Consider the following 14,673-nt stretch of genomic DNA (forward strand, 5'->3'; position numbering starts at 1 on the left):
AGCAGCGTGATAAAGGGTTTAGTTGAACAGATATCAGAATGAAACATATTTTGAAGCTTCCGTAAAATCGAGAATTTTCGAGATTTTTGTGTTGAGTAGTTTCTGGAACGGAGTCCTATCTCACTTTAAGTGTGCACTATTGAACCCCACACTCAATTATTTTACAATTTATGTGAACACTAATATCAATAAGGTACTAGTTGATACCTATCATTTAATATCCCGCAAGTTGGGGGAGCCCCTCCTTAATAATAATAATAATCGTTGGCGCAACAATCCATATTGGATCAGGGCCTAGAAGTGTGTTAGAGCACTTCATTCAAGACCGTAACGGTACACTAGGAGGCAATGTGGTCAGCATTGCGCTCGCCCGAGATTATTACCCTGATTTGACTCAGGTACTCATTCACAGCTGAGTCAACTGGTATCCGACGTCAAATCACGATACAAATCCCACTGCCACCAGTGGGATTTGAACTCTGACCTTCCGTACGATAGCTTCGTGCTCTAACCACTCAGCTATCCGGACACCCCTCCTTAACCTCCACATAAATTGGTGTCACTCTCAGTATGGATGGGATTTCGGAGGTCCCAAATGACCACCAAATTTCATTTGAATGGATGTAGCCGTTTCGGAGCAAAGTGTGTAAGACAGGAAGACCTTGCCTGTCGGTCTCCTTGTCTTACACACTTTGCAACAAACCGATTTTAATATGGTTTCCATTTACATAAAACCTTAAAAAGCAACAATAACAGCAAAGAGATAGCTGTTCATAGCTCTATACTCCACAAAGTAGTGAAAAACAAGTCGGGAAACCGGAAGCTAGACGCTTCAGGTATGAAAGGTTTTGTGTATTTCTTTTATAAAGAGATTTGGGTGTGCATTTGTCCCATTAACATGTAGCACGTAAAATATGCATATATTATATGAAAATATCCACTTTCACTGATATTGACATTCATAGTCTCGAATTTTCAGAGAAGCGACATCTTTGACCTAGTATTACTTTGTTAGTAATAGTGCGATTTTTACCAAATTTGGCAGGATTATGCTCTATGCTGTAGCCTATGTTGTTGCAAAATTTTGTGATTCTAGGGTGAACTTAAGGGGGTTTCCTGTCAATTACTAAAAATTATAGTAATGTACTATTATTAACTTTATTTGAACAGGTATCGGTATGGAGGGTATTTCGGAGCCTAGGCACCATATAGTGACAGCCCCCTGATTTTTTTAAGATTTTTCGGTCTGGTAGTTTCTGAGAATGGGTTCGTTAAAGAAATGACCACTTTGACTTTTACAAACAAAACCTTAAAAATTAAAGCACAGTTGAACATGCATAAATACAAACAAGCAGCTGATTTCGATTATGAAGCAGTCCTCTAAGCATACTTTGAGCTGCCATCATAAATTGGGTCATGCAGTCCTTTGGGACTACGATTGTTACTTCAATATTATTCGTTTCCTATTTGCAGATGAATGGTCCAGCCAGTGTTTTTTCCACTGACTGATTCCGATTCCAGTACAGACGCGTATGAAATGTTTCTGCTAAATTGTGGTGTTGTTTCGTTGTAACAGAATACTTTTGTGCTTTAAATCCAGATAAGCAGGGCATCCCTTATGGATGGCTGCGTGATCGCCTCAATAATTGCTGCAGATCAACAAGGGATGAAGACACCCGGAAGCAACGCATAAACTTGACAATGTACAGGAGCTAAATATGTCCAAATTCTTCGCAATTAATGCATTGTAGCGAACCGTTTTTTACACGATTGTGGTGTCTTTCAATATTTTCTATCGACAACATTAAATCTCAAGGCACAATATAGAATCAAAATTTTATGCGGAAATTCGTTGCGATGTCAATTTCAGTTTCGAAACTGAAACCCTACTCACTTTTTCCCTCATCAATAAGCGTAAGTTCGGATAAGACGGAACCGCTGTTCAAAATGGAAGAAAAAATTACTGGCAAATTCGACGATTGGAATAATTTTCTGTTCTCCATGATTATACAGCGCACCCTTAATGATCATTGAACTTACCGGCAACTAAGCCGAGTTTGGTGGGTTCGGCTGGGTTGATGTTATGCTCCACCCTCCTGCACGAGTTACTAATAATTACCAATCCCAATTGGATATTGTTACGTCGAGTGGGCTCATATTTACCGCACCCCAACAGACTAAAACGATATGCTCAGTATAACCGTGGCTCTCTATTGCAGCGTTTGTTAGTTATTCTAAGAGTTCACCAAATACGTTTTTTTTTGTCGGTGGTAGGTTATGTCGAAGCGAGTGTTGAACTCTCCGAATGGTATACCGTCGGCCTACCAATTAAACATTTCCCGGCCATCAGACCTTCTACGATAATAATAATAATAATAATCGTTGCCGCAACAATCCACATTGGATTAGGGCCTTGAAGTGTGTTAGAGCACTTCATTCCAGACTGTTACGGTCTTGAGTGACGCATACAGAAGTATACTGTAGGAGGCAATGTGGTCAGCGTTGCGCGCGCCCCAGATTATTACCCTGATTTTATTCAGGTACTCATTCACAGCTGGGTCGACTGGTATCCGACTTCAGATCACAATACAAATCCCACTGACACCAGTGGGACCTGAACCGCGACCTTCCGTACGACAGCCTTGTGCTCTAACCACTCAGCTATCCGGAGACCTACTATACTCCACATTAGTAGGGATGGTTATCGACCCTGTGGGCAAAATTGTATTGTACTCATTCCAATAGAATCGGTATCTGTTGGTATTTCTACTTCTCCTTGTCAAGCATTTTGCCCACTCAGAAGGAGAGAGCATTGTCATTAAAAGCATTCTCTATTTGCGCATAAGATTTGTTGTGGAAAGCACCTTCGACATCCGGAAACACACACGCAGCTATCCCTTTGCAAATAGCCGAGCAATGGGCACCCTTTGTATGTTTTCAACGTTGTTGCAGCCATTGCCGTCTCTGCTTTGTTCGCAGTTCCACTATGTTTTGAGCCTTAGTGTGTAAAACATAATTTTTGTTCACTTTTGGAATGAAAACCAAATCCTTATTTGTTCTCCTCCCATTCCTTACTATTCCATTCATTTCAGAGTTGCCTTCAACGTCAAATCTAATTATCAAAGATCCAACATGGAAATTTCTTCGGAGACTCTCCAGTTTCTAACTAGTATTCCATAGGGTTACATCTGGGACCTCTTGTCTAGTAACCAGTGGAGTGGTCAGGATAATTGCGCATCTCCCTCTCGATTTTACAGTCTCACTGAAACCTGAGGCAGTATGGATGTGCTATACTATACAAAAGGAGTGAACAGGAGAAATGCATGTCTTACATTGTGTCTTCTTTTTCTTTAGCCCTTGCCTTTGGTTGGTCATTTTGTTCTATCAAAGGTGTGATCTGGATACAGTCGTTTTCAAACCCGTGCCAGCGTATCAAGCTATTGTTGTTCCGGTCGGCCTGTATACCATCGAGACCCATCTTGGCAAATGAATTCTCGCTAGCGTGAATCACGCGACCTTACTATAAAAGACGGTAATCGGTGTAATCCCATATCGATCGCAGATATCCTCGTTTTGGATGTGATGAAAGCATGCTACGTCATTAGCCCAACACAGTATCTTCACCGCCAACTATGGATCACATGTAGGGTTAAATTTAAGCAGTCACATAATGTGCCCGGAAACTTCTCAATCTTCTCAGATCTTCCGCAAGTGCTTGTGCGAAAAGTTTTGATTCCTCCAGGTATACATAACCAGAAGTCATAGCAGAGGAAAGATACCACCTCTCTGTGGGGAATACCTCAGACATCCTGCCCAATAAACTTACGTCCGAACAATATATGAACCTTTCGGCACTCTAGCTTATGAAGAATCCAACTGATTATTAGCGGATCGGTTCCATGCTGCCTTCCCGTGTCACAAACTGCCGCGACCGAGGCATAATTGAATTTGCTTGCGATATCCAAGAAGGCGCCTATGGCATATTCTTTATCGAACATCACCAAACGCCTTCTAAATTTTTACCATGAGTTCATGAAGTGATAAATCCATGGACTTGCCTTTCTGGTAAGCATGTTGCCTATCGTGAGTAGGGATGCATGTATCCCGTATGAATCGATTTACTAGTTTGCCCAGTCCTTTTAATAGTTTCGTTGGTTTGGGAATAAATATCACCTTCATATCACGCAAACACGATATATATAAATGATTTTATCGAGACTCACCGACCAATCTTCTGGTTGAAGGGTGTATGCGCCTGAATGCCACGAGATAGGATTTGGGATGCTGCCTGGGAAGTTTCTGTATACCTCTTGCTCTCTAAACGTAAATAACGCGGTTGCTGGCTACGTTCTTTGACAAGCCGACCTTATCCAATTTTTTAGATTTTTCTGAAGCTCTTTGTGCTGATTCTAGATAGCGGCTGAACCAGACTTCAGAGCTTGATTGAAGAACACTCTTGTGGTTCTTCTTTGTTTCACCAAATTCAAGTTGCACTCTGGTGTTTTACCCTTCTTTAGCATCTCGAGGGGACAGCTCCTTTCGAAAGCTTCTCGTATGCTAGTTGTGATCATTTGTGTTGTTTTCTCAATTCTAGGGATTGATTTTAATGCATCTCACAGTGATTGTAACTCGGGCGCACAGTTTTTGGTTGTCGCCTAATCTGTTTTGCGTGGATTCCAAAAGGGAGTGCGTAGAGGGGGGTCCATGGCCATTACGAAAAACGTGATATGGTTTGATACTGTCGACTCTTCGACAAAAGCCACACTGTCCAGGGAGGTCATTAACTACTGATAAGTACAATTGCCGCTTAACAATTCTGCGAATTTGTTCGAGACATATGGCACCTCATTTATGATCCATGGTAACCGAATGGATTGGTTTCGTCATACAATACCCATCAACTGCATCAATTGCTTTGGCTGCAAAAGAGGACTTGGTCGTTGCTGCCCGAGACCTCTTTGCAGCTATTTGTGCCGAAGAATTGATGTCGTCAGAAGACCACTTCCGCTTTGATGTGGCTTTTGCCGCAGATGAGCCTTATCCTTCAACATTGGTACAACCTAGGGGTTGCGGTTTACCCAATGATCATTTGCGCGAAAGCGAAGGTAGACTACTACATGTGTTCTCCCTCCTAATCTACGCCCCTAACCTATCTTCTTGTTGGGTTCGAGATTGAGTTTCTTTGTAGTATTCCCGGCTTTAGGCTGATCGCTGATGCCCCCTCTTCCTCGGTTCCGCTGTTGAAGACTTCAGTCTATCCTAAACCTTCTTGAGAGCTTTTGATATGCCTCCCCCTAATGTACCAGGTCCGTGCGGGATGGAGTCCCACTTGTTTGTTGTTTTCCTCTTGTTGTTATCTTATCAGTATGCGCGATACTCATTTGTTTCCTCCTCCATTTAGCGGTAAAGAGGCACCTAGAACCACAGTAAGGTCAGGTTTGCTTACTGCGGCTCCAAGATTTTATTGTAGTTTCGTTATTCCCGACTTTAAACTATCCATTGGGCGCGGTTTTCAAAACCAATTGATACCCGTGGTATTTTGTTAATTCTATTGCCACCTTATACAGGATACGAGTATCTTCATGCACTAACCATCTTGATAAACGGGAGGTTCGACTCTCGAAGAACCACCACAAGGTACTATACATTGGCTCCCGGAAAGCTATATTTCACATTAGTCTACTCTATAGTACACCGCTGGATTCCGGAAAACCATACAGATCGTCTTTTCACAACCAAGTGCAAGAACTACTTTCTATTGTTGCTTTCGAGCGGGGTTTGAATTTCAAAGCTCTGCAACTAAATTATTTCATATTGCTTGCATTGTATCTCAACTCCTGTTGAGATTCTTGACCCCTTTTCAAATAGTGGTATTGCGACTTGATCCCACTACATCAATACAATCTTCAGTATTGCTGAAAAAAATTTGTTGTGCGCGATGCAGCATTTTGAAAAAGACTCAGCAATTATCTGTCACTCAGATGTCGATTTAAATGCACAGTAAGTGCTGAACGTGTCCATTAGCAATTTCTATGAAATCGATTCTCTGATCGAAATTGTAACAATTGCAATCTAGAAAATTGCTTCATTTCTATCTAAGTTTATTTTGAACTTTTTCGTGAGCTTCATATCTTTCGAATTGAGTGTAACAATTTGTATTATGCTCGGTGTATAATACAGTGGCAACACGCATCTATTCAAGGTAATTTCGTGTGGTATTCTCCCGTACTGCATTAATAATACCCGAAAGAACCATTCTTCCTCGAGACTCATAGGACCTAAACAACAGGTTTTTTCATTGAACAACTTCAAGAAGAATCTATTCTACTTCGTATTCTCAGGCTGAAATTTATGTGCTTGGCATCCTCCGGGTCATTTTCTACAAGAAATCTCCTCACATACATAATTTTCCAGCACAAAAAGAATACATTTACTTTGAGGACAATATATAGTAGAAGAAAGATACAAAAAAGCTGAAATAATGTCCTTTCATTTAAACTTGATTGTATTTCATTCTATTCTTTACAGCTCATCAGCTACCGAATTAATTTCCCGACGAGGAGTTTTCTCCAGGAGACATTATGGATCCGTTGACCAGGTAAGTTTCTCAACCGTAAAATGTCATTTAACTAAGTCATAAATAAATGGGTGGATGCTCCCTCAATGTGTGTTAACGGAGCGGAGCGACATCACCGAGGATGTTGCTTATCTGATGAGGAAAATTAGAGCTAATCTAAGAGAATTTGATGCTCGGAGCACAGCAATCATCCTTGGAAAATGAAAGAATTTCTCTTGTTGAATTATTGTACTTTGGGGTATGAAGTGAGCGGATCACAGGCAGCATCATTCGTTTAGGGAGAAAGCCATTTTGCACCACCATCCTCTGGTTTGGATAGGACAGCCCGCTTCACGGGATTGAATAATACAATTGAAAAACCAAATAATTCCACGTAAAACAAGGGATCCTGTGCGCCAATTAATCAGTCCGATGATGTTGAGTGCACTTAGGTTTTAATTTGATTACACGTTTTGCCGAATAATAGGCAATAATGCGATAATAATTGCCGTTTACTGCCCCATCCAACTGGATATAAATATTGGACCATCAAGTTTTCTTTTCATTGCCTTGTAAATATGTATCTCGACCAGTCTCTAGAGGCCAATAAATGTAAAAATGTGTGAGTATTTCTAAAGCGTTATCGATTTTATCCTGAGATATAATGGCTTATCAGAGGCAATGGAATCTGTGCGAAAGTATTTGAAAATAGTAAAGTAGATAAGCTGTTGTAAGCAGTTTTCTCATAGATAAAGGCAATATATTTATCGATTCGTTTTGATTATCATGAAAGGGCTACCTTTGGGCATATGTACCCATGTAAGCCGTCTGCAGAAATATTCCCAGAATACTTTTTGTAGATGATAACCGCGTGCATGGGGAATATTTCAGAATCAATTTGCCAAATACATCTTGCAGATACTATCGTCCTTGTCTACTGTAGATTGAAGCATTATTTTAGGATAGATAAACGTTTGAAAGTAAGATCAAGGAGAATTCCTCAAGGAGTAATTATTTTCTGAAACTATCGACATTTTAACTGAAGTCCTAAATGTAGATAAGGTTCTGTTTTACATATGACTACGAAGATTAGGGCAATAAGGGAAATAACAATAATAACCAGCATAACTTGTCCCAAGCCAGGTTGTGCAAACGGAAGAGATGGACAATTTCTTTCTGAATGACCACTCAAGCATCTCAGATGGTAGACGAGAAAACGATAAGAACTTTGTGGTTTCGCGAAATAACTACTCAGAAAGTTATTATGACGCTTGCAAAGCAATAAAGCGCACCACCATATAAGAAGCATAACCACCGGAGGTCGTTTACCTTAGTCTATCATCGGACAACATTCCATGGACAACAAGCGAATTTGGTAATCGTTAGCGGTTTGACTTCTAGGCAGTACGGTAACCATTTCGCATTTCTATATTGGATAGTAAATGAACAGCAGTCTCCTTCTTCCTTTTCGGATTCTTATCATTTCCTTTGCAACTTTCCTTCCTTGAACATACTCAAAAGTATCTTCTCATCATCATCAATGGCGCAACAATCGGTATCCGGTCTAGGCCTGCTTTAATAAGGAACTCCAGACATCCCGGTTTTGCGCCGAGGTCCACCAATTCAATATCCCTAAAAGCGTCCTGACCTACGCCATCGCTCCATCTTAGGCAGGGTCTGCCTCGTTTTCTTTTCCTACCATAGATATTGACCTTATAGACTTTCCGGGTGGGATCATTCTCATCCATACGGATTAAGTGACCCGCCCACCGTAACCTATTGAGCCGCATTTTATCCACAACCTGACGATCAGGGTATCGCTCATAGATTTCGTCATTGTGTAGACTACGGAATCGTCCATCCTCATGTAAGGGGCCAAAAATTCTTCGAAAGATTCTTCTCTTGAACGCGGTCAAGAGTTCGCAATTCTTCTTGCTATGAACCCCAGTCTCCGAGGAATACATGAGGACTGGCAAGATTATAGTCTTGTACAGTAAAAGCTTTGACCCTATGGTGAGACGTTTCGAGCGGAACAGTTTTTGTAAGCTGAAATATGCTCTGTTGGCCGACAACAACCGTGCGCGGATTTCATTATCGTAGCTGTTATCGGTTATGATTTTCGACCCTAGATAGGAGAAATTATCAACGGTCTCAAAGTTGTATTCTCCTATCTTTATTCTTCCCGTTTGACCAGCGCGGTTTGATGATGTTGGTTGGTTGCTTTTCGCTGCTAACGTTGCCACCATATATTTTGTCTTGCCTTCATTCATGTGCAGCCCAAGATCTCGAACTGCCTGCTCCATCTGGGTGAAGGCAGTGGATTTCGTCAGCATAGGCCAGTAGTTGGGTGGACTTAAAGAGGATCGTGCCTCTTGCATTTACCTCAACATCACGGATCACTTTCTCGAGGGCCAGGTTAAAAAGGACGCATGATAGGGCATACTCTTGTCGTAGACCGTTGTTGATGTCGAATGGTCTTGAGAGTGATGCTGCTACTTTTATCTGACCTGGCACATTGGTCAGGGTCAGGCTAGTCCTTCTTATCAATTTCGTCGGGCTACCTAATTTTCTCATGGCCGTGTACAGTTTTACCCTGGCCATGCTGCCATGGGCGGCTTTAAAGTCGATTAAAAGATGGTGAAATTGATATCCACATTGCAACAGTTTTTCCATCACGTGCCATAGAGAGAAAATCTGATCTGTTTATGATTTGCCTGGAGTGAAGCCTCTATGTTATGGGCCAATGACGTCTTGAACGTATGGGGCTATCCGGCCTAGCGGAGAATATCTTATAGATGATACTCAGCGACGATAATCATTGCTGCACTGTGTGATATCTCCTTTTTTATTTTAGAGAAGGATAATACCTCTTTGCCCATCGTTAGGCATTTATTCGCTGTCCCACACACAGCACAAATTGATGAACCACTTGCTGTAGTAGGTTGCCTCCATATTTAACCAATTCAGCTGTAATTCCATCGGCCCTGGTGACTTACGGTTTCTAAACGGATGAATCGCACGAGCTGTTTCTTTCATGCAGTATTTATCGGCGGGACCTCTAACTCGCCGATATTTTGGTTTAAAAACCAACCAGCAGTTCATCAAAATACTCAACCCATCCCTCCAATATGCCCATTCTGTCGGAAATCAGATTACCCTCTTTGCCTCGGCTTGATGAACATCGAGGTGTGTAAAGCTTCATCCTGTTGATTTGTTGGTAAAACTTGCGCGCCTGGTGCGGTGGCTCCCTGTACTTTTCCATTTCACAGACCTGTTGGTTCTCCCAGGCTTTCTTTTTCCGTCTGTGAAGCCGCTTCTCCGCTCGCCAGAGTTCGTGATAAGTCTACGCGCGTGAGCGCGTCCTTTGAAATGCAACATTAACCGGTATACAGCATTCTTCTGTTCCGTTGCTAGCTGTGGCCGTATTTCTTCAGGTAATTGTGAAGATCATTTGTTGATGCTTCATCTGCAGGGTTCCTGTTGACTGCAGTTATCGCGTTATCCATTTCCCTCTTATAGGTGTTGCGGAGGGCTGTGTTGTGGATATTATCCGACACCTTTTTCTAGTGTCCTTGCTAGTTGCCGTTCTATTTTAAACTGTAACCTTGAATGCACCTTGTATCCAACATGTTTACCGGTACCTGTTAAACATGCCGACAAAGTTTGTTATTGGAGATTGTGTCAGGCCAGAATACCCCCATGGCAAGGCCGAAACAGATATCAACGTAAGCTTGAAGCTTTCGAATGATAAAGAAGCACAGAGAGACCTTTAGCGCGGAACAACCTAAACTTGATAGGGATGTTGAGGTATCTGCATATGCAAATTTTAGATAGAACAGCGAAAACATGAAGTTGGAGGAAATAGTTGTGTCCATCATCACTAAACAAGGCGGCATGAAGGTCATCACCGACGAAGTGAGAGAGTAGTATCACGCAATTCTGTCAGTTCAAATTAATCTTAGATATCGTCTTTATATACATAGTATATGATATTTTGTATGCTGTTCCGGAATGCCGCTCCTACATAGAGCATTCCAAATTCACTCCCGCTGCCAGTATTAAAAGCCTTCTCGAAGTCGACAAGGAGCAGATGGTGCGCTTCACAATGATTTGAAGGGTGCTAAAGTGGCCAGTGCAGGAGGATGCAGAACAGAAACAAGTCTGCTCTTTACCGATCTCAATTTCGATGGGTCCTTTAGTGCATTGCAGTGTAATTTTATCTGCCACCGTTGCAATAGTAAGGAGGACATAAATATCCCCTCAATTGTGGCACCGATAACATGTTCTTTCTTCTCCTTTCTTCCATTCGCTGAAAAGATATCAAAATCTCAAAACTTACGGATAATTGAAATTGACAACTTTGCAGAAATTGCAAAAGCTGCAAGGAACACTTCCGCAGAGGAACCGTCAGGTTCAGGACAGTACCCTAAGCCCTTCACCTACTCGGAATCTTAGATGAGAAACTGACCCTTAACGTCCTTCACGGAACCATTGAAAGGCTGGTTTGTGTGTGTATATGAGGTGAGGAAGAAGCAAAGCATGTGGCGACTCAAAAATTAGTGGTCCATTGTACTCGATTCCCCCATCTCACTGAATATCCCTGATTCGTTTACGTATCGCAAGATTTTGATGAGTCAGTGCTGCAGTTGGAGCGCATCAGCAGCAAAAATCTGATATCTGATCTGATTCGGCGTCCATAGACAATATATTCACATAGAAAACGCTTCGTGGAACCCACTTCCTGATTACAGGATGGACACGTATCATTTTGAAGAATCTCTACTCTGAACATATGCCCAACTAATCAATAATGGTCAGTCAGAATGCCTACAATACTTCTGAAAGTGTTCCTGCTTTTCGGTTTTAATGCTCCGCCACTTGCCATTATGAAAGCTGATCCCCAGTTTTCGATAGCAGCATTAGCAAATGCTGCTGACACTCCAATTTTTGAATTGATGAAAGAACTGCTCGTCGTCCTCAATGCAGCTTGACTATCGCTACAGATCGCGATGCCTTTCAACCGCTCGTTTCAACTCTCGGTAACCTGGGTGACCGCCCTTAGGTTCGCATGCACTTTATCCCAAGATAAAAGCCCACTTATCTTTTTCATCTGATAGGTAGACTCCTGCTCCAGAACCCTACTCTGATTTTGAGCCATCTATGTTGGAGACGTCAGCATCTCCTGACACGCATTCTTCTGGTTCATCTCAGTTTTCTAGTCGTTTCAAGATGTATTTATATCTTTCACCAAACAGATGTATGGGAATCCGAGAATCAGAAGGCATATGTAAAGCTGGATTCAGTTCTCTTAGCAACCCTTCCAATGCTCTGGACTCCTTACGTCCATTTTTCCCCATAGATCAAATTAGCCTATGGGCTGCTTTCATTACACTGCTTTGAATAAACAAACCCAAGTGCGACAATTTGAGTAAGGCATTTAGAGCTGCATTGGATGTCGTGCTCATGACACCGGTAATAACCAGACACATAGTTCTATGCAGTGTGGCTAGTTTGCAGCTAAAACTCTTTTGATTCACCTTAACTCACCACACTGGGGATGCGTAGGCGGACATCGGCCAAATAATAGCAGTACTACTTGAAGCTTAAGTTCCCATGTTAAAGCAAAGGTTCACCTACACAGCACATAAGCCGGAACTTTAACCAGTCTTCATTCATATTGCTTTTACGAGCATGATTCAAAAGTCCTCTCTTCAAAGCACTCTAAAAGTGTGATTCAGAGTTTCCAATTGATCTTCTATCGCTAACGAGCCCTGAGCCGCCTAGTGAGCTGCATTTTGTTGCCTAGAACTTTGTCCAAACCGTTTTCCTAGGATTCTGGACTAACTGAAGTGATCAAATCAAACAGCTGCTCTCCCCTAAGATTGCATTTGTTACTTAACAATCAAATATACTGAGCGTTCACATCACAGCCTATTAAGGGTTCAACACCACTTTATTCTGCATTCACTCTCTGATCCGTTAGTTCTTCCGGGTTTGGAGAACGCAATGAATCGTAGGGTTAGTAAACAAATGTAATTATGACGTTTCTTCTCTTGCTACTAACTTGGTATTTCAATTTGAATGGAACTAAGTTCTAGGAATAGAATCGTCTCAGCATGGTTACGTCTAACAATTTTGGCATCAGGGCGCAGGCTCTCGGTCTCGAGGATCTCTTATCGAAAAAGATCTTAGCACCCTTTACTGATCCAGTACCACAGATTTTGTTAAAACGAACTCATGGCTCTTGTATCAGAAATATATAAGGACGGTCCTGCAACTTTACCAGCCTTGCAACCAGTAGACAGGAAGATGGTTTGGCACGCGGCAGTTAATTTGACTGTCCTTTATGTTTGTAGACATAAGTGTAGTCTAATGTAAAAGCGCCGCTAACCTAAAAGCCTGCTGCGTCCAGTTTGGGTGTCCCCGGGGTTACCAGCTTGTCCTCAACTTCCACCAAAAATTCTGCTTTCTTGCGTCTGATTTCTCTGAATATCCCCCCAATTGGTGGTAGGGCAATGTCCTTGGCCTCAGTCTCAGGAAACTTTACCTTTTTACGATTGTCGTCAGCTGGGAGCCTTCACGGTGCTCAGGCTGCATGGATCTGTTTCTACATACCTATATTAGACCAGTTGCGTCGACGCCATCATTTTCCCTTTCCTCCATTTTTCCTCGCACTGGTAACCCTGTAGTCTCCTCTCCTTTGTGGCTGAAGTTTCCTTCTGCCGAGCCTTTCTCTGCCATTTTCTGGAAAAATAAGGTAACAGTATCACCGGCCGTAGTCAGGTTTCCATTTCTTCCCATTATGGGAGTTGGTGTACTATGCTTTCTGGTTGATCACGCCACACGGAGTGCAGGCTTTCCACTGAAGTGGGGAGCTCTACCCTTTCGACCACCGCATCGTCAACCGTACTGAAATTTAAATAGTATCCTTTTGTTGCTGCGCATGAAATTTGTTGTGATGTTAAAGCTCAAACCAATCGAACCCACTAGCACCGACAAGAAAGGCTTTCAGTTCATTAGACTCTTCAATCCGGTTAATTAGCTGGAATTAATAACGTGGTCACAACGTGACTTATGCTTGAGGATAGAACACTTTTGATGGTGACCCAATGCGCAAAAAAAGCATAAAATTAAACCAAGAGAAGCCTCCTTCTAAGGGTGTACCTTCTGGAAAAATCTGAAAAAAAGAAATCATTGTGATGCTCCCAAGATTGAATTTAGGCCCCAAAGTATGGTACGTACCGATAGCTTCTCAAATAAAATTAATAAAGGTATATTGATATATTTTGTAAATTTCCTAAAATCACACATAGATGCATGTTGGAGATATAAGATTTAAACAATACTATAGAAACGGTAAGGGGGTATTCGGAGTTGTGATAATGCTGGCCTGTATTTGATATGCGTTAGCCATTTTATCTTCAAATCATTAGAAACGCGTTCGTCCCAACCTACTTTCTGTAAGTAAAACGCGAGATCAACATTTTACTGGCAGTTATTATGGACTGATTTCAACAAAGCGGATTAAATAATTTAGTTACGTTGAATGTGATTCTTCGCTTCGTGACCGTAAACAAGCGCAATATTTTTATTATTTTCTGCAAGCTAATGACCACCATTTTGAGTACTGCGCGATCAGCTAAATTCATATACTCTAAGATTTTTTGAAAATTTGTGTGTCATTCCCAAATGTTCAGTCCTGCTTCACTTAACACTTTTACAAGATTGTATTCCATTTTATTGCAGTTTCGATATTTGATGCTCCCGTTAAGAACATATTTACATAGAAATTCTGTCGTGTAGCCTGGAAGGGAGCACTAGCAATACCTTATACACTGTATCCAATCTGTAATGCTTTTTCGGACCTGGCGATTCTAGGTCTTCACACAATGAGCTGCACGTGTGCATCTCGTGGATCAAATCGTGTCTGGCGATCCATATTTTCCATATCTGCTGACAGCACATACTTGTGTTTCTTCTAGCGCGCGGAGCAATATATTAAACATCGAACCTTGAATTGTTGGATCCACCATTTAGAGGGGTACCAGGTGACGTTTTATCAGAGCATTGAAAACAACCCAAACTTTGGTGGATATGCTGTCCTCCTCAATTATGAC

At 41.8% G+C, this 14,673-nt stretch overlaps 1 protein-coding gene across 1 annotated transcript in view; it reads left to right on the forward strand.

The window, feature by feature from the left end:
• LOC119655566 (GTPase-activating Rap/Ran-GAP domain-like protein 3) overlaps nt 1-14,673 on the forward strand; it is a 278,003-nt gene that overhangs the window by 69,332 nt on the left and 193,998 nt on the right. Inside the window, exon 2 of the mRNA XM_038061498.1 lies at nt 6,529-6,598. Within this exon, the coding sequence (XP_037917426.1) occupies nt 6,529-6,598 (70 nt within the window). The remainder of the gene's footprint in view (nt 1-6,528; nt 6,599-14,673) is intronic.

This window comes from Hermetia illucens, chromosome 4 (assembly GCF_905115235.1).
Source record: "Hermetia illucens chromosome 4, iHerIll2.2.curated.20191125, whole genome shotgun sequence".
In the NCBI taxonomy this organism is placed as follows: domain Eukaryota; kingdom Metazoa; phylum Arthropoda; class Insecta; order Diptera; family Stratiomyidae; genus Hermetia; species Hermetia illucens.